Source organism: Pelmatolapia mariae, linkage group LG16_19, assembly GCF_036321145.2.
Source record: "Pelmatolapia mariae isolate MD_Pm_ZW linkage group LG16_19, Pm_UMD_F_2, whole genome shotgun sequence".
Lineage (NCBI taxonomy): Eukaryota > Metazoa > Chordata > Actinopteri > Cichliformes > Cichlidae > Pelmatolapia > Pelmatolapia mariae.
In genome coordinates, this window is record NC_086241.1 from 11,364,771 (window position 1) to 11,379,353 (window position 14,583).

At 39.2% G+C, this 14,583-nt stretch overlaps 1 protein-coding gene across 1 annotated transcript; it reads right to left on the minus strand.

Annotated features, from left to right (window-relative positions):
- Positions 1 to 2,838: 2,838 nt before the first annotated feature.
- Positions 2,839 to 14,291, minus strand: LOC134646039 (high-affinity choline transporter 1-like). The gene is made up of 9 exons (XM_063499713.1): positions 14,124 to 14,291; positions 12,652 to 12,904; positions 12,278 to 12,391; positions 11,711 to 11,866; positions 11,395 to 11,543; positions 10,935 to 11,078; positions 10,539 to 10,692; positions 8,310 to 8,527; positions 2,839 to 7,308 (listed from the first exon to the last, which is right to left on the minus strand). The coding sequence occupies exons 2-9, from the start codon at positions 12,833 to 12,835 to the stop codon at positions 6,655 to 6,657; spliced, it is 1,773 nt and encodes a 590-aa protein (XP_063355783.1). The 5' UTR covers positions 12,836 to 12,904; positions 14,124 to 14,291; the 3' UTR covers positions 2,839 to 6,654.
- Between the last annotated feature and the right edge of the window lie 292 nt (positions 14,292 to 14,583).

Consider the following 14,583-nt stretch of genomic DNA (forward strand, 5'->3'; position numbering starts at 1 on the left):
CCTTTCACTCTGTTTCCAGTAGGCTACTTGGCTCTGAGCTGTTCATGCATTTTACCGCTTATCCCTATTAACCTATTAGTTTAAAATGTATGAGGCTATCTAGTCTTGGCTCACAGTGTCTCAAAAAGAATTATGGATAGCTTACAGTATTTCGCCCCTCTCTCCATCTTTCTCTACAGCCAAACATTTTAGAGTTGCCCGGGATGCAGATTAAAAGTAAAACCTCCTCCACCAGCAGCAGCAGTTCATTCAGAAACAGACAGCCTTTAGATCAGACGCTATGCAGAGCTTGTCTTGTTTGACAAGTCCAGCTGAATATTTTAAAAGTGCTACTTTTGGCTACTCTCTTAGTAATAAGGGGTCACCACAGCAGGTAGATCCACATATTTTTGATTTGACAGATTTTTACACCCAACATCATTCGTGATGCAACCCCCAAGGGATAAGTGTCTCCTCTTGGGAGCTTTTGTTTGCTAGAGGCTGCAAAAGGATCACAGAAAAGAGCCAGACAGGCCTTCTCTGACCTCTAATTGAGGACTCCATGTTTCATGGTTGAGTTAAGAACCCGGAAACACTAAATTTGAGAAGTCCCAAGAGGGAGCTTGTATTAGAAATCTTATTTAGCCCCATTAAGAGGAGGAGGATTGGCTATCGGAGGCTTGTGATTCGCTGGCAACCTCTTTAAGTCATACTAGGGCCTTTCCTGGACACGTGGGTATAAAGTAATGGGATGGCAGAATTGTTATTCATTTAATTAAGCAGCAGACACTTTTTCCAAAATATGATTTCTAAAGGAAGAGCTACTTGAAGTTATGTCAGTGTGTCTGGAAGCACAAAAACAGCTGCACTTAAGCACTGAGCCAATCACTTATTAAACCCTCGGTCTCAAAAGCATTTAAGATGTAAAATAATCAATAAATAAAAGATATGAGTCCAAGTCTATAATTTGTTGTTTCTTCATCAGCATTTTCAGCTGGCCTTCCTGACTTTTTGTCATTTTAGAGAGAATAAGTCATGAGTTGTGCTGCAGGGCTGAAATATGTGTGTGTGTGTGTGCGTGTGTGAAGTGCATGCTAGTTCAGGGAATGTTCAGGGAATTCTTTGTTGTGTTAAACACAGAGAAAGCTTCAGTGAGGACAAAGTTTGCATTATGATGCCTGAGGCTAGCCTGCAGGGTTAAAAGGGAGTACATATATGGATGCATGGAGATACAAAGACATCAGCTGGGAGTTCAGTCAGAGGTTCGTGATGATAAACATACGATGAACATCACAGGGTTGCACGTGGAACACAAAGGGCTCTGCTAAGGAAGAAAACATCTACATTACTAGTTACACTTTCCAGCTTTTCATCTACCCTCTCCTTCTTCTATACATCCATGAATCCTGTCTGAGGTCTTCCTCATTTCCACCTGCTTAGCAGCTCCAGTAGTGATGTATTGAATCCATGCCAAAGAGGCAAAAGTTACTTTCTGCTGTTGTGAACTATTTCACTTCTCTGTAGTAAAGACAAATCATATTTTTGTAGCTAAATTTATACCTCAAAGTAAACAGTGAGTACAATTGTATTCTTTATTAGACTCATGTGCTCAGCAAATATTGTATTCCCATTGTTTTCATTTATTGTGATAAAGATTGGCAAATGTAACACTTTAATCTTTTCAGTATATATGTGTGTGTTTGTGTTTATGTGTCTGTGTGTTTCTTTAGCATAACTGAGCTGTGCGATGCACCTGTTAAACAAAAACACACATTTGAACTTTTTGTGACACACAGGGAAATATCTTGAGATATATTTTTGGTTTCTATTTACCACAAAAGTCCTTTTGTTTTTTCTCTCAAACACGGTCTTGTAATATCTTGTGTGGTTTTAAATGATTTTCTTCAAGTCTTACAAAGTTTAACTAAAAAGTAACATCATTTTGTCTAAAATCACAGCTATGATCTACATGGCTAACAATCCCAAGGTCTGACACACAAAACCCCACATTCACAGTATTTCATCTATTTCCTGGATCTTTGTGGTTGCCGGTGTGGTCCAGTATTTTTCTCACTATCTACAGTATTGCAGCATACTAAAGCCATGACTAGTGGCTATAATCTATAACAAACCTGGTGCAGTATTGGACATGACTCACCTTTTACTGAACGTAATACTGTGAGGAGGAAACAATGCAATTTGAAGATGTCTTCCACCAGCCAGGGGTCATGCTGGGATCCAGACTGTGTATTTGTGTGTGTGTGTGTGTGTGTGTGTGTGTGTGTGTGTGTGTGTGTGTGTGTGTGTGTGTGTGTGTGTGTGTGTGTGTGTGTGTGTGTGTGTGTGTGTGTGCGTTAGACTGATTGACAGCCTTGACAGTTTTGGCAGTTATAAGATTCGGAGGTGAGCATTTTGATTGATGATTCCACGTGGGTGGCAGCCTGTAGATTAAAACCTCTAGTACACACACACACACACACACACACACACACACACACACACACACACACACACACACATACAATCGACTCACATTTATTACTTGGAGGCATACTGTAAGCCATAACTATCATTCACTTTCTTACCGTAACGCGCGCGTTACACACACACACACACACACACACACACACACACACACACACACACACACACACACACACACACACACACACACACACACACGCACACACACACACACATGCACACACACTTTACTGTCTCATCTCTACATTTAATACACTATAGAACAAACGTGTGCATACGTGTAGATGAAAGAAGACCAACTCAGTACTTTGCTAAATGAATATAATTTATTCAAGTGACCTCACAATTACAACTATACTTTTATAGACACTGCATGAATAAATAAATAAATAGCTGTAATTTCACTGTCAACAAACATCATTTTCAGTGCTGCATTTTAAGATAAACTAATTTGTTTCTATGCTTTTTTCTTTTTTTTGTTGGTATATACATTTATCACACAAAAATACAGCGTCATTGTTATTTACGACATAGAGCCAAAAACGTGTCAGTCCACCAGCTGACGTTAATTATTTTCTGCGTGTGCGCTCGGGTTTGTGGATGAACCCTGGAAACTACACACTCATCTGTTGAGGAGAACATTTACATTCACATTTAAGTCCAATGAGATTGCCTGACACTTTGCATAGCATCAGACCAGACCGCCCTGTTTGAAGCTGAAGCTGATTTATCATCGATCCCAAAACTGGTTCAGGTCAGATCAGTAGTAGGTCCTACTATACCTCAGCTGATATGGCTGCACATGGGGGCTCAAGTCCCCTTTGCTCTCTATAGACTAACTTCAAGGCAATTCTGCCATCTTAAAGGATGAAGGCTGGTGTTATTCTAGATCTTTTACATTGCGACCTAATTGCCTAAAAAGACAAAAATCATCAATAATATGATTGTAACAAGTTTTGCCACTGAAGCCAAAACCTGAACCTGGGATCAATACCGATTATGTAAAAGGTTGAGAAAATCTGGGAAACAGCCAATTAAAATCCTTAAACTTTCCAGATTAAAACAGGACCCATCACCTGTTCAAGATCACCTACTGGTGCAAGTCCAGACAGCTTCCAGCACATCTGCTATTTTTGGACACTCAGTAGCAGTCTTGTGCCTCTGCCAGGCATGCTTGATCTCCTCCGGTGTGTCAACACAGTAAAGCTTCAGCTCCATTTATATTTTGGGCAAGTGCTCAACTCGTTTGAGGTCATGTTTTTTCAGATGCCAGTAGAGCAGTAGGACTTCACAATGGTAGTCTCACCCTTCTGGTCCTACTCATGAGCTGATGTTGCTCCTTCATGGTTTGAACCTACAAACCTCGATCACTTTGAAGCAGATGTTGAGGTTTGTGCACAATTTAGAGGTCTGTGATAAAATCTCACAGAGCAAGTGGTCATAGCAGGACTATCAGAAAGCAATGCAAAAATAGCAGCAGCACAAGAAGCTATCTGAGAAGGTGATCTTGAGGGAAAAATTTTAACCAGGTATGGTTCGCTGAACTTTTTGAGGTCAGAGAGTGCCAAAAGGCCGACTAACACATTGTTGATTTCGGTCTCACTTGGTAATAATAGTTGACAAGAACATCTAGAATATTACCAGCCTTATCCTTCAATGGAAAAATATTTCATACATGTCACCTTTTCAACATGTTCCTAAATCACTCATTTTTCACCACTGACGTTTGAATTAAGGCAAGTCCATAAGATTCAAAAAGACACCAACGAACCACAACGATGCTAAGAGGAGATAAACACAGTGAAGTCAACTGGACAACAGTAACACATAACAATGCCAAAAATCTTCTTAACTTGACAGATTTTTTTGTTTCTTTTGTTCTTTTTTCCACACAGGGCAGCAGTGTGTCCGGTAGTTTAAAACTGCCAGGCCTGTGACAATGTAAGGACTTATACTGAACAATGTATGAGGGTGCTCAATCAAGTAACACTTCAACTTTCATCACTGCTAATATCGCACTGTAACACACTCCTTACAAACCATCATTTTTGAACCTCTGTGCAGCATTAATCAAATGTCCTGAGGGCTGATCGACTTGGGGCCGGATCGATGATGACTGGTGCTACTACACCATCCTGGGAGGAACAATCATTTCCTGTCCCCACTAACCTGCTGTAGCTGGCCAGTCAATACAGCTTTAGGATGAGAAAACAAACTATCATAGGCGCGCGCGCACACACACACACACACACACACACACACACACACACACACACACACACACACACACACACACACACACACACACACACACATATATATATTTCAAAATGGCTTCTGTGAGTTCATGTTAAAAATAAAAATCACTGAAGTGTTCTTGATTACTTTCAAAGTTCACTGTCGCGTCTTGTATTGAGATTTATTTCCAGGCTGCTATTAGGTTCCAGTCATTTATAAAATCTGTTTGCAAAATGAACATCATGTGCTTTTACTGGTGTCAGTGTTACCATTACAGCTGTAAATGAATGGTAGTTTAAAGATGTATTCCCATTGTATGTTTGACAAAAACAATGATAGCAAATTGATTTTCATAATGCATTGAAATGAAGGGAAGACAATGGCTGCCTGGAAAGTACAAGGGGAAAGAAAGGTCACGGGGTGGAGTGTAATAAAGTCAGAGCTCCTGTCTAATTACTCTGATTCATGATGATTCAGCAGCACACAATTTAGGTTCAGTGCAGAACTTTAGTGTCAGTAGCAGGAAGCTTATGATCATTATTTATGTCTCCCTGTCACCATCAAACTTTATTTTAGAATAAATACTGGATCAAATGACTACATCACTGAGCTCAGAACCACTCTTTTGTGCTCCAGACTATTGTTGTCGTTTTACTCACTGTTTTGGTTTTCTGATTTCACTGTCACCGTCTCATCAGCTCACATTAAAGAGATTGGGTTAAAGTTACAATAAAGTTGTAACTTTAGGGACTCGTCAGTACTGACAAGAATAGCAAAGATCAAAACAGAGCTGAGCAGAAGCTTCATTAATCTGATGGATAGGTACTTTCGGTGGCTCCCTTAGTTCCACCACAGAGAATGTATCTGCATATTTTATTTGGCACAGATTTTTACAGTGGACACCCTTCCTGATGCAACCCTGCCATTTATCCAGGTAGGGACTTGGGTCAAAATAGTGGGAGTACACTAGCCAGTTATGAACTGGTGATCTTTCGGATGCAAGGCGAGCGTGTTAACCACAACACCACTGGATGATAATTTTGCCCTGTATCTATAAACCCCCCACCCCACAGTGAATTCTTCTTATGCGGACACTCATTGATCTCTTTTGTTTAGTGTAATCTTGTCAATACAACAAAGATGGTAGTTAGCTTGCTAAGTGTTGGTAGTGAATGAAAAAAAATGTTTTTATGGGACACTGTTTGGGATTTTGCTGATTTAGCCAGTATCTTCTATTTGGTAAAGTCAGGGTTTGGTCATATAATTATGGACTTCAGCAAGAAGATTAAATCGAGCTGAAAACAGAACATAAAACTTGCAAACATCTACTGGTCTTCAGGTTTAAGACCAGACATGGTAAAAATCTAATTCATTAAAATGTATCTAGCTGTACAATGTGGATCCTAAAAAATATTATTGCTCTATCAATAAAGTTGTTCTACATGAAACTCAAAGTATGATAAAAGCTTAGTTGTCAGGTGCATGTAAACAAACTTACGTATATTATGCTTTATATAATGACTTGTAGATGTGGACACAGTTTCTTGGTTAGATATTGCACTATTTTCATGATCCACAACAAATCCTTGTAGACTTGCTCATATAGGCCCACTGTACATCCATCCAAAGTTCCTCCGATCACTATAGCAGCACTTAAATGAAAATGGTTGAAGTTTCACAGAGTCATGATAAGAAAACACAAGAATGAGTGTGGCATGATTCGCACAGGTGATTGAGTCCGTTTGCTGTTTCTAGGCAAGGAATCTCAAAAAAGAAGGAGGCACCATATTGCCGTCAGAAACTTTTGGAGTCACTTGAAAGCCACAGCAGATGCTCTGTTGATTTGGCTCCCAGTGTGGCAGTAGTAATTTTCCTGAAGAATATTGATGCCTCTTTTGACTGTTCCTTCTTCTTTACATTCCTTGGTTCTAGTTTACTTTGTGCCTTAAATGTCTAATCTTCATTGTGAAAAGCCTCTGGACTAGATGCCCCATCATCACTGAGGACCTCCGTGTTGGTAAAGGTCCCAGCAAGTGAGGCACCCAAGACCTGCCTGACAGGAGCCATCTCTGAAAGAATTATGTTATCATGGTTGCTTACCAGTGTTGCCTTGTCCATTATCTCCTTGCTGTGCTTGGAAACAACAGCATCCAGGAAGTCGTACTTATGTGACAGCATACCACTTTCAAATAGATACTTTGTCAGGTAAGAAAAAAACACATTGGCCAAGAAGGATGCCACCATGGACACAGACTTGAAGGGGAACCTCTGCTGGACAAAGTGCTCTACATCTCCAGTGAGGTGATGGACCTTCTCCTGGGTCACCCAGCCGGGGTAATAGATGAATGGAGGTAGTTTGAGGTAGGGCTCCCCTCCACCAATGCGCAGCAGAAGACCAAAGATATAACCAGCCACAGAACCATAGGTGTTGGTGCCCTTAACGAACAGTACACTGAGAAGTTGGGGGAATATGATGACATAGACCAGATCAGAGCTCAGGTACCACAGGCCGTATACTGATCCTGTTAACAATGCCATGGCAGTGGCCAGAGCTCCGAACACAAAGATGGTGAGGCGCATCACCCAAACAATCTCCCGATCTGAGGCCTGTAAGGGAGATGAAAGGGATAAAAGAGTAAAGACAGAAACATAACAACTGGAGGGGAACAGGGTGTTAACTAAAATGAAAGTCAGTTCAGATAAAAGATTAGAGCCTACAGCTAAAGTAGTGTCCATGTGAGGTTGCACTTAGATACAAAAGCGCTTGGAGATGTAGGTTCTGTTTGAAATTATTCACTCATTTACTTCTCCATACTCTTATTATTCAGGGAAACTGGATGTTGAGAAAAGGTGAGCTCAGTGGTACAACAAAATAACACTGTAGGGCACTATTTGGTCTTAAAATCAATGGCAACAGGTCTAATCAAGTGATTTTTTGAAATCCAAATGGTATTTATTTTTTCCCTCTAATCATAATTAATATGTTCAAAGGAAACCAGAAGAGAGGTATAAATATGTGTCTGCAGCAGCTTTTACAACACAACCGAGGTTTGGGTTTGCTTTTCAACCAGTGGTGTGGGGGATCTTGGGAAAACTGGCAAGCATCTGATTAGCAATTGTTTCATTTTTCATTTTTTAGAATGACAATGCTCCCAAATACACAGTTAGTACAATAAAAGGATGCCTGAATATATATTTTTCCTACCAAAATATAAAGAAAAGCAGGTTGGCTTTTGACTTTTGCACAGTATTAGCATGCACAGTAATTTTCACAATTCTGAAAATTAATGTCTGTTACAAATGTGATGAGAATGAATAGCAGGAAATCTCAGTGAGACCAATTTAGTAGATTGTCTACCCATCTAACATTATCTAACAAATAATTATAACACAAACAACTTACAAAGATTTCCATCTCGAGGTTTCGGGTGTGGTTTTGGGTATTAGGCAAATTCGATAAAGTGCACATTTAATTTCTGCTGTAGGCTCTTGTTTTGTTGTTTTTTCCATATGAAAATAAAGTTGATTTATCGATAGGCTGACTGATGTTTGGAACCACTTGCTGAAATTGTGCAGACGTACGTGTATGCTAGGAATATTGCTCTTACCGACTGCCGAAACGCGAGCTGATAAATGTTCCTGGCAAACATGGAGCTGGCTGAGAGTATGGATGAGTCTGCTGATGACATGACCGCAGCTGACACAGCCCCCAGACCAAAGAAGGAGATGTACGGTGGGCAGAGGTGCTGAAGCACTATAGGAAGGATCATATCAGACTCATCCTTATCCTTTGGAGGGAGGGAACCATATGTAGTTTGGTTCCAGTCTGAATCAGGACATGAGAAACAGTTAAAAATTGATCACTGTAAACAATGCAAATTTCACAGCTTATTATTACGGCTCTTATGAAACATTTAGCCAACCAGTCAATCTTTGCACTCAACTGTCAAGAGTATCTATGTGTTAAATTAGAAAAACAGTCATCAGCATTTGTCTTAATTATTGGTTTGAACAAAAAACAGAAAGAAAGTGCCTTGCATGAGGTAGTAACACAACGTAACTCAAGCTGAACAAACTGGCACACATTCGCATTTTAAGATTAATAGCATTACTTTTCCGGCCACCCTGCAGAAATTTAAGTGTACGGATTTCTTTATTACAATTTTTGATCCCTTAGCTTTTCAGACAAAAAAAAGTTAATGCTCTCAGTGGATACACATGCTTTAAAGCTGAGAAACAAAAGGCCTTAATGTGCGTAGGTGCCTTAATAGCAGCACAGATTCAATCTGCTGTTGGTCAAAACACAATAAACAAAGCCACAGTAATAATAGTACGAATTAAACTGGATACTGACTGAAAACTAGACCCCAGTTCAACATAGACGAGGGTAATATACTGGTATGTTAATGATCCGTGGAAGCATATGAGTCAGTATTAAATAATTATGGACATTATGTTGATTAATTGCATTTAACTGTTGTCGATTAATCATTGATAATGATTAACATCATAAGGGAGCCAATAGTTCTGACAGGCTATGTTGAACTTATTAGATACAAACGTATGCATGCACGCTAGCTATACTGATACCCTCATCTTCGTTAAGCCAACATTCAGACGACTATGGTTTATATATATATATATGTATGTATATGTGTATATATATATATGTATGTATATGTGTGTATATATATATATATATATATATATATATATATATATATATATATATATATATATATATATATATATATATATATATATATATATATATATATGTATGTATATGTGTATATATATATATATATATATATATATATATATTTGTTTTTAAGAAAAAAAATCCTCAAATTAACCATAGCATTCACTGTATATATTAAACTAAACTAGCATATCTAACCCCATTTTGTATTGTCCAATTACAGGTCAGGTGATCTTCCTCTCTATCTCCTTCTGCCTTTCCTTTAGACACAAAATATTTTTTTCACTTACAAGTTGACACTACTTGTTTTACAAACTCCCTCTTTTACCCTAACCTTCTTTCTACTATTTTTTGCCCTCCTCCTCCACAAGAGGTACACAGTCTATGTCTTTCTCTACCCATCCCCAGATATTCATAGGCAGTGGTTGATTAGTGCCGGTTATACGTGGAACGGCTTCAGATGGACCAGATTAATTAGCTCCTCTTCAGATGTAATATTTACTAAATTGCCATGGTCTGATGGCTCTCTCTCCTCTGCACGTCGTGACAGCATCCGTCTGCTGTTTACCCTCCAGACACTGTATACATCTGCATTTACACATCTGAAAAAAGAAAAGGGCTGCTGGGGTGTAAACAACCCCATGAAGCCAGGGTGCTCTCTTTGATCACACTTTCCCGTTTGAATAAAGGATCAGGTTCTTGGATGTTTCGATTGTCTTGTGATGTTTCATTTACTGCTCAATCACTGTGCATGTCTGTGCGTGTGCACATCAGTCTTGGATTAGTCTCTGATTAGCGTGTGTTTGCCTAAAAAGTCTGATTTAACAGCTGCAATCCAGACATAACAGCATGTGTGCATATAAAGCACCGGTGGCACTGTATACTGATTCATACTTCTACATGTCTTTGTTGTCCTTGTAAATCTGGCTGCAAATGACAGCTAGCTCCATTACTGCTTAAAGAAAGGATTATATATACTACACTCGGGTACACTGTTTAAAAAGAACTGTTTCTGCAACTCATCTAATTCAGATTATTAAAATATTATGGGACCCCCATTTTAGCTTTAAGAATAATAATGTCTGATGCACCTGTGGGTGCATATTTGTGTTTGTGTCTCTGTGTGTATTATTACCAGTGGAAGCCCCTATAGCTCCTATGAGGACTGAGGGGACAGCCATGACCAAGCAACCGAAGGCAGCAAGGAATGAAAGGACCTGGGCGTAGGTAGCTGAAGAAGCAGAAAGAACCCGTTGAAAATAGACCTGCCAGGGAATCCCCCCCAACATCTAGAAACAGAAACACCAAACCAATGCATTACAATCAGCAGTCTAAAAAGAATACTGTGAATCTCTTTGTTTCTAGTAAAGAACTCCATTTCAGTACTAAGAAACCATTAAATGCTATGTGCCACGAATGGGTCTCTTAAACACGATGCCTTCATTTTGACTTCAGTGAAAGTGTGTCTGCAATTGACTTTAGAGTTATATACTGTCTCTCGGTGAAACTTCAGATAAAAGTTATGGCTTACAAGCAAAAAGAAGTTGTCCGCCCAGAGCCAATTGTCTTCAGGCTCAATCGTCCCGAGCCAAGGAGACTGATAGATTGTTTTCTTGGCTGTAACACCGATGTCTGACACGGCAGGATTGGACAGAGCAAAAGGCACACTGATCCACTGAAAGGAGAAGAAGAAAATCATAATGCAACATTAATACAATAAAATGTAAATATGGAATTATTGTATTCTTATACCATTTCAAAATCTGACTGTTGAAATCAAGTTCTACTCTACCCTGTGTTGTTGATACAAAAGGTGCTTTTATCAATTTCATGTTTTGATATGATTCTGTGTGTATAAATTTAGATCTTTTTTTTTTTTAAGTTATGTTACTTAAAAAGTTACTTAAAAATCTTCTAGAACTGATAGAAGATTTGTTTTAAATATTGGCTAAAATCATTAGAGCTGCTGGTTGAGTAGCTCCCAAACTCACCAAACCCAGAAAGATACAGAAGAGCTGGACCACATCTGTGTATGCAACAGAGTAAAGTCCTCCAACAAGTGTGTAGAAGATGGCTATCAGTGCTGAGATCACCACAGACATGTTGATATTTATATCCACTATCACACTGAGAGTCGCACCTGCATGGAAATATAACCAGAGTGAAGAAGAAAAAAAAAATTCACTAAAATCTGGGTAACCTGATGTTTCACTCACAATGAGTTTGGGCATACAATGCAGTATATTGTAAAGCATAGATTAGATTTAAAGTGGTGAGATTCACGATCTCATCCATTGGGATGCCTACCCAAAGCGGACAAAATGGCTGCAGACCAGAAGATTTCTCCCATGAGTGCAGGAATGAACAGCAGACCACCCATCCTTTTTCCATATAGCTGCTGGAAGGGATCCAGCATGGTCACATATCCACGTGATCGCATGGGTTTGGCAAAGAAAAGGCCCCCTGAGTGATGTCAGATGTTGAGGTAATGCAGACAAAAAGCACAAGAGAAGCATTTTAGAAAGTTGTACAATACTACTAACTTAACGTAAAGTGTGCTGATGCTGTATAATAACCTTAATGAATAGACCAAATTCTATATGCTTCAGCAACACAGCTTAAATTTACATTTACTTTAATATCAGTCTAATAGCACAAATATCAGTCTTCCTACACCTAAATATCATATCAATATGAATTTAATGTAAATGAATTTCTGTCTTAAAAATAGGAAAGCGTATTCATTTCTAGGCAAAAAGTACATTAACTACATTAAAACTACATTACATTAACTACATTAGGTGATGCAACTCTTTTCCTTTCCAATCTCGCTATAAGCAGATATATTTATCCAAGTTTTTCTAGGTTTCCTACCTACTACAAGGCTGAGAGCATAACCAAAGGGTGCCTGTGCCCAGGCCAGGCCGAAGCCTGGGAGGTAGACATATTCTGCTGTTCCATTAATGTAGCCCCCTCCCACCCAAGTGGCTGAAAAAGAAGAAGAAAACTTATTTGTAAATTAACAAATCAAAAGAAAATATACATTTCAAGTTTTCCGAACTGCATGGGTATAATGGTGAAAACTGCCCGCTGCGCAATCTGTGCGTAAAAGACGGAGCGGAAGACCCTAGTCAATGGAAAGGTTTTTTTTTTTGTCCTTTTGAACCTTATACGGTATGAAAATTGGACAAAATGCGCACGTGGCTGTCGTCGAACAGACACCAAGAAATACAGATTTAAAGACTCACCGGTCATCGTAAATCCACCAACGAACAAGCCGATGTCCCTTCCCCCAACCATGATACTCTCGCTCCGATCTAAGCCATCGCCAACTCCAGAGTTCTTATTCTTCCACGCAGCCCAGATCCCCACAAACAGAATCAGGACATAGAAGAGCACGATAGCCACGAGACCCTCGACGTGAATGGTCATCTTCCTTTTCTCCGCTTCCCCGCCGAGATCAAGTGCTGCTGCGCGCGGACTGGATACTCATGGAGAAAACTTGGAAGAAACAAAGGAAAAAGCCCTTTAATGATACATTTGTGCTTTGTCAGAAATAATAAAAACACACAATCCCAACCCGCAGAAACACATTTTAAGGAGTGCAGACAAACTGTAACTGCAACTACATGGAACTTCATTTCAAAAGCTATCAATTTAATCAACCTGAAAACAATAATGTGTGACAAATACATTTCTTAAAAGAAACAAAACAGAAGCATTTTATCCTCAGTGTGTCGGATGTAATACTGGCTAAGTCCAAGTGATGCCAGGTGCTTCCAACGCCGTTAGAAATTACAAAGTATTTCAAATTTCATTTTCAGGTTTTCTGCGCACATGCACGCTTACTGCAAATATTCAGCTGTTACAGTTTTAATGCTCCTTGTTAACCGAAGTTATATTAGCCTGAACAACTAATCATTTTCCCAATAATGATAATAATAATAATAATAATAATAATAATAATAATAATAATAATAATAATAATATTTTTTTAACCAAATGTCAAAGTTTAAATTAGTACACGTGAAAGTGTAACAAGTAATACATTTATATATACTTGCTAATTAAAGTTTAAACTCCTCAGGTTAAACTATATTTTAGATAAAATGACCGATTTGCAAATTCCTGCTCGGAAATACTGCGACCATGAATCTTACCGTATCCAGCAGGGACTCCAGCTTGTGTCACTAAATCAACAGATCGGAATCAGAAACGATGCAAACTCGATCCAGTGGTATCAGTCCAAGAGTGCGTACATTATTAGTGTTACTTTAGTTAGTTCTTCACAACAGCTGAACGTGTTTTACACGCGTTATGCGCCCTCATTTACAGATATTCCTTTCGGTCACTTGACTTAAGTAAGTAAAAAAAACAACGTATTTACAACTTTACGCTTCCAAAGATTTGCACCCACATTTGCATGTTTCTGGTAACTCTATTGTGCGCAAAAGTCGGGCACTCCGTTGTAATGGCGATGCATTGGGGGAAAAAAAATCAGGTCCGTTTTCCAACAGATTCATAAAAACAGCTGCATTGATGAGGTTCGTGCTCAAACTCAGACCTGAGGTTCCCCGTTGCGCTGACACCATGGTGCCAAGAGGCCGGTGTTGAATTATTGAGCTCTCTTTAAATCAATTGTCAATGCAGTAAAATGCAATTACATTCGGCAACCACATATCATTTTAGTAAAGTCATTACAAAATAGAAATTTTCTTACCTTTGCTTTGGAAAAACGGGTCTAAATAGATCACAACAGCTGGGACTCCAAAAGTAGATTCAAAAAAGTGTAAGAGACAAATTATATTTGTGATATATTGCGGTGCCAGTCTGTAATCCTCCTGGACGACCAAACACCATTCAACTATGTTGTTTTTTAAATCACAAATGCTCGTCGGCAGCAGAGAGGGAGACGGACCAAGCGAGGGAGGGGGAGAGGCTGGAGGTGGGTGGAGGGATGGAGATGAATGGGAGTGGTGGGTTTATTGGGTGCTGTCAGGGTGGGTAGATGGTGGATAAATGTCTTCCAGGGCAGGACGAAAATAGCACCTAATAGAGAATGGCATGACGCACAACCTCTGCGGAAAAGCTTTCCAATATCATAATATCATATTGGCAATAGATGAAACCTTTACTTTGCCAGGTTACATTTCAGGCCTGATTTATGATCTTGCGCAGGT

Coding starts and splice junctions, on each gene's coding strand:
- LOC134646039 (XM_063499713.1), bottom strand. CDS start 12,835: ATGACCATTCACGTCGAGGGTCTCGTGGCTATCGTGCTCTTCTATGTC. Junction 8,528..10,538: donor AGCTATAGGGGCTTCCACTG/GTAATAATACAC, acceptor GTCCTGATTCAG/ACTGGAACCAAACTACATAT. Junction 7,309..8,309: donor AGCTCGCGTTTCGGCAGTCG/GTAAGAGCAATA, acceptor TCTCCCTTACAG/GCCTCAGATCGGGAGATTGT.